Source organism: Chelonia mydas, chromosome 2 (assembly GCF_015237465.2).
Source record: "Chelonia mydas isolate rCheMyd1 chromosome 2, rCheMyd1.pri.v2, whole genome shotgun sequence".
In the NCBI taxonomy this organism is placed as follows: domain Eukaryota; kingdom Metazoa; phylum Chordata; order Testudines; family Cheloniidae; genus Chelonia; species Chelonia mydas.
Genome location: NC_057850.1, coordinates 172,910,287 through 172,915,877, shown reverse-complemented (window position 1 = coordinate 172,915,877; position 5,591 = coordinate 172,910,287). Strand labels below are relative to the sequence as shown.

Below are 5,591 nucleotides of genomic sequence, written 5' to 3'. Positions count from 1 at the left end.
TTTGGAAAGACAGAGTCCAAATACCCAGAGGAGCTTTACTGTATTCATTTTAACCTGGGTTGAGAATTTGCTACAGCCTACAATTCCTGTCTCTGCTGCTTCATTTCAAATGAAGTTTGATTTTTAAAATTCAGTGTTCCATGAAACTAAAGCAAAACTTTATATTTTGCAAGAACACAAACTAAGGGGTGTTCGTTTTGTATAATACACTGCTGCTTGCTTATTTCAATCAAGTCCATTCCAATCACTTTGACTTCCATAAGCAGCTAAACTAGTTGCCCATATGGCCAGCAGAGTGCACAGCAGAGCTTGCACAGTGAATGGTGCTGGTTATAATCTTGTTAATGCCTGACCGACAAACATAACTTTAGTTGTATTCAGTTCTCCTAATCACACGGGTCTGTTTGTTGTTGTTTTTTCCTATTCCATGCAACAATGTGGCTTTATTTATTAAGCAACAACTTATTGTTATTCTTGATTGGTTGGATTATCCAGCAATACTTGCTTAGAGCAATCAAAGTAGATACTGGTGTTTTTTTAAATATAATTGATTTGGTTCTTGAGCTTTTGATGAACTTAACCAGTGAAAAGCCAAACCCTTCTCAAACTGCATGGTGTAAATAGCTGGTTTCTGTGCTGTGGCAGTGTGAGGGTCAAGGAATCCTCTTTTTATTCAAACACTGGGGAAGCAGTGGAGCTATGGGGGAGGAGTGGAACTGCTCCTGTGACTCCCCGATCTCTGGTGTGTTGGTGGGTGGTTTTGGGGTGTGGTGTGTGGAAATGAGAGAGGTTGGGAGTGTTTAATGTGGGAAAGGGAAGCTAAAAGAGTTTTTTTCAATTAGTTCTAAACACAGTAAGACCTCTGTCATCCTTCAATCTTGCAGTAGCGAGTCCCGTAGTCTAGGTCCAGCTCCTGTGAAATGTCTTTCTCTATCTCTCTCGTACAAGCCTCCTCTTGTCCTGGTGGAATGTAGCTATCCTGACAGGTCACTTTTCCACAAAGAGAGGCAAGTTCTGAAGTAGGCAGAGCAAATCCCATGCAGGGCTTTGAATATCAGGCCAGATACTTTAAATAACTCTTGGTGACATCCTGCTGTGACCCAGTAACCTCTTGGTGCCAACTGGCAGAGGGCACAGGGGGTTATAGGAATCCCCTGGGTGTGATGTCTACATAACAGTGCACCAAAAGGTGGCATGTGGGGGCTCTACTAGCCAGTAATGCCCTGGTCAGCTTAGTCACCGTGAAATGAATGTGCAGGTAATGGTTAAGAAGTCCTGTATCTATACTGGAAATTAAAGCCTTGAAGTTTAAAAGCAGGTCACCAGATTCTGTATGGTCAGGGGATAGGGGATACTTCTCTCTCTTTGTCTGGTCACGTGTGTATTGTGCATTGTATTTCTCACAATGCAAGCCTGGTTGCATGCAAAACCAGATGCTTGTTGAGCTTGTAATCTTTAAATTGGTGAGAGAGTCCAGAGGGAAGAACAGTTAACAGGGGGTTTCTGTCCCATCCCTTGAGGAGCCAAGGCCAAAAGCACTGGTTGGGAGGTGGGGTGGCTGAGGTCCCTTGGTGTTGCCCATCACTGGTGGCAGCTGCGGCACATTCTGCTCGGCTCTGGGACTGCCACAGCGCCACCTCAGCCCGCAGGGCACAGTTCTCCTGCAGCAGGCAGGAGAGTGCTCGATCCAGCTGTGGAGAGACATGGTGGGGGCGGGGGAGGCAGAGAAAGGAGACTGAACCTGTCATGCCAGTCAGAGCAGGGGTTCAGCCCCAGAGAACCTCCAGCCTGAGCCTGGGGTAGAGGGGTGAGGTGAGCGACACAGAGATCAGTTTGGTCCGAGAGGGAAGGCACTGACAGATGGCTCATGGTGAGATGGAGTGGGTGGGATAGGCTGGGCTATGGTATGTGAAGAGTTAAGGATGTTACGGAAGGGGTGGGGCAGCCATCTTGTGGGTGGGGATTTGGGGTGTGTGGTGGGGAACCCCAGGTTTGGGCAGAAAGGGGCAGGGGAACTCTGGGTTTGGCAGGGGAGCCTAAGTTGGCAAAACGGCTGAGCAAGCCCAGCTGCTGGGGACAGCCTGAGGACGCTCCCACTGGCAGCTTCATGCTCCACCCTGGTGAGGGATGGATGACTGGGGAGGGGACCATGTACATCCTGCAATGGGGGGAATGTGGCTCCTATCACGGACAGCAGAGATGGAAGTGGGGAAGAGGACAGATCAGTGCCCTGGGGAGGGAGGTCCTCTGACACCCCCCCCCCCCCCCCCCCCGCAAAACAGCACATCCACACCCCACTGCTGGCCACCGAGATGGAGGTGACAGCTCAGTGCACAGAGGAAGGTCCTGGATACTCCCCACTGCAAAATAGCAACACGCCACCCTCACCCTCATTGTCCACACCAGCGCTATGTCAGCAGGAGATGCTCTACCGCCAACATCGCTTTCACCTCTCCCAGAAATGGAGTAATTTAAGCCAACAGAAGAGCTCTCGCCCATCGGCACAGAGCGTCTTCACCAGATGCACTCTGGCGGCGCAGGTGCATTGGAGCATCTGTGCTGATGTAGTGCTTCTGGTATAGACTAGCCGTCAGAGAGCTTAGCCTCAGTCTAGGGCTTTTATAAATAAATATGCCGTTCTATCAGCCAACACTCATTTGCACAAACAGCTATACATATGCAATATTTTGCTGCCATAGGTGACTGTCTGCTCTCTAGAGATGGTCGACTATCCAGGTGCTCAAAGTTAAACAAGTGTGTAAGTATCTGAAAAATCCCCTCCCAAAATTTGTTTTGGCTCAACCCAAAATAAAACCTATTTTGATTTTTCTCCCCAAAATGAAAAACTGAAATATTTTCATTTCTGATTGAGTGAAACATTTTGTTCTTGCCACAGCATTTTTTGTTTGTGTTTCATTATGTTTTATTTTTGGGAGGGTTTTACCTTTTTGGGGTGGTGGTGTGATTTTTTTTGTGTTTTTGGGATTTTTTTTAAAGTAAATCTGACTAAATTTCAAAATGAAATGTTTCAAAATGAAAAGTCAAAATGTTTCATTCTGAAAATGTTGAAATGAAATTTCAACTTTAAAAATATTTTTTTCAGTGAAACAATTTGTATATTCAACCCAAATTTGCAAATAGTTTCGGTCAAACTGAAATTGCATTTTTTGGGGGGGGGAATAAACTGTATCTCAAAACAACATTGGCCACTGTGGCAGTGATTTGTAACAAAATATAGTTGAAAACTGCAGTTCTGTGCTGTTGTTCTTCCTGTCATATTGCAGAAACAAGTCAGGAGTTTCTGCTGTTGGTTCCAAGTTGAGAGGAAGGATAAGGGATGTGTCTGGCTTCATACACTTGAAAGGCTGTGGCTCAGAATGCAGAGTGGGTTTTTGTATGGGTTGTCTATGGCTTTCTAGTACTGTGCGATCCCACGTGGCACAATAATAGGTTGCAGCATCCTCTTGAGTTAGTTGGTCTACTCTGAGATTAGAGGTGGACCCAGAAACATCATTACCAGCTTTAAATTTTTCTCTATCAAAGCCTTCATCCGTAGAAACTGATCCTGATCTAATATACAGAATCCTCTTTGGAGCTGCCCCTGGGCTCTGTCGATACCAGTGTATATAATCACTGTTAAAATTAAAACCTTTGCCAGAAATTTTACACCACATATATGCACTTCTAGTTTCTGCTCTGGTGACAGACAATGGAGTTTGTATCAGAGTTATTTGCGAATATCCACCTAAAAAGAAAAAAGGAGAAACGATATTATAAACATGAAGTCAAAGGAATTTGGAACGTGTCTGGTAGCTGAAGGAATGTGTACATGTGGAAAAGAACAGAATGGAAAAATTACTTACAAGACCATGTCAAAGTCACAATAAGAACCTGCCGCAGTAACATTCTCACTGGTTGGGTTGAACTTGAAACAGAGAACTATGAAAAAGCCCCTCAGATGGAGAGACAGAGAGAGGTGCAGCTGGGGAGAGGAAATGGGTTGTTTAAGCCGTAACCAATGATAGCTCTCCTGGCTGCAGATGTGTGGGGCTAAGTTTTCAGAAGAGTCAAACTATGTATGTTGTCAGGTGGTCAGAAGCTAAAATCCCAGGAGAGGGGAGGGGGATGAAGTCTCATCTGTTTTCATAAACCAACTGGAAGGGTAAAAATGTTTGCAAATCAAGGATTGTGTCCTCCAGGTAATGCAGCCACACATACTAAAGCAGAAGTGAAGGCAAGTACAGTAAAACTTGTGTAGTTTCAGAGTAACAGCCGTGTTACTCTGTATTCGCAAAAAGAAAAGGAGTACTTGTTGCACCTTAGAGACTAACCAATTTATTTGAGCATAAGCTTTCGTGAGCTACAGCTCACTTCATCGGATGAAGTACTCCTTTTCTACTTGTGTAGTTGTTTGCATAGAATCCCATCTGATTTCCATCTGTCAGGGGCTTTATTTTTGGTTTGTTTTACAGGCACAGGAAGCAGGGGCATGCACAGGAATTTAAATTTGACCGCTTTTGGATGGGCACATTAGAGCAGTGGCCGGGGGTTGGGACAGGAGCAGGGGCCAGGTCACGGCCCAGGGCTGGGGCTGGGGCAGTGAACAGTGGTCAGCCGCCAGGGCTGGAGTAGCGGCTGGGGCTGGAGCTAGAGCAGAAATGCACATTTTTTTAGATAACTACTGGGGGGGGTGCTGTGCCCCTGTTTGCCCCCACTTGTGCATGCCCCTGGGCACAGGCATATTAGGAGAACATGTAATGTGGTTATGAGCACGCTTCATTGCTGTTAGTGGTGCCTGAATCTGTGCTCAGTTGCTCACGTGGGCCAGCACCGATGTCCATGCTGGCTGGGCAGGAGCACGCTCCCTCCATCACAAATCTGAGTCTGCGTCTTCTCTCAGGTGTACACATAGTCACTGGGGTGCAAACCGGCCATTGTCAGTTCAGTTGTGTGCTATTGCTGCCCCCTACTGAGATATGACACGTGCTCATGTACATTAATAACTGACCTTATCCTGTCTTCCAAAAAAGGCCATTTGTACAGTTAATTACTGGTATGTATTTTTGCTGGTGTAGGTAAAATGTTGCCACAAGGTTTCATTTTAAAGATATAATATAAGCACATCCCTATGAGATATTAAATAGCATATGTGATGGAATGTGTACCGCACACTGACAAAGAAAGAGTTAACCTAGGCCCCTGCCAGACAGCAATTAGTGCATCCAGTTGCACCTGGAGGGTGGGCCAGGCCTAATTTAGAATTTATGCTCAGCGGGGTAGGACTGGGTGGGTGAATTAGGGATGAATGCTAGCTGGGAGGAGTAGGCTGTCTCTAGCTGCTTGCTACAGGGTTCTTGTACACTACTGAAACCCAGATAGAAGGCAGGCCTGCCTATGTTCCCCTACTGGCTGCCAAAGAAGGGTGGCATAAAAGGCCCCTCAAATGAGGGGTATAAGGGTTACTGAGCCCCAAGTTGGACTAAAGATCTGTCATAAGGTCATTGGACTGTTTTGTGTGACTCTCTATAACCCTGGAAGAGGTGGGACTGAATGTGACCTGGTGGAGGGCTGAGGCACAAGGAGTAGACCAC

The 5,591-nt window shown here is 46.1% G+C and overlaps 1 gene segment (V, D, J or C); it reads right to left on the bottom strand.

Moving 5' to 3' along the window:
- Positions 1 to 865: 865 nt before the first annotated feature.
- On the bottom strand, positions 866 to 4,047 carry LOC119565472. The segment is given in 4 exon segments: positions 866 to 990; positions 1,586 to 1,691; positions 3,423 to 3,745; positions 3,864 to 4,047. Coding segments are annotated over 4 exon segments (597 nt in total).
- Between the last annotated feature and the right edge of the window lie 1,544 nt (positions 4,048 to 5,591).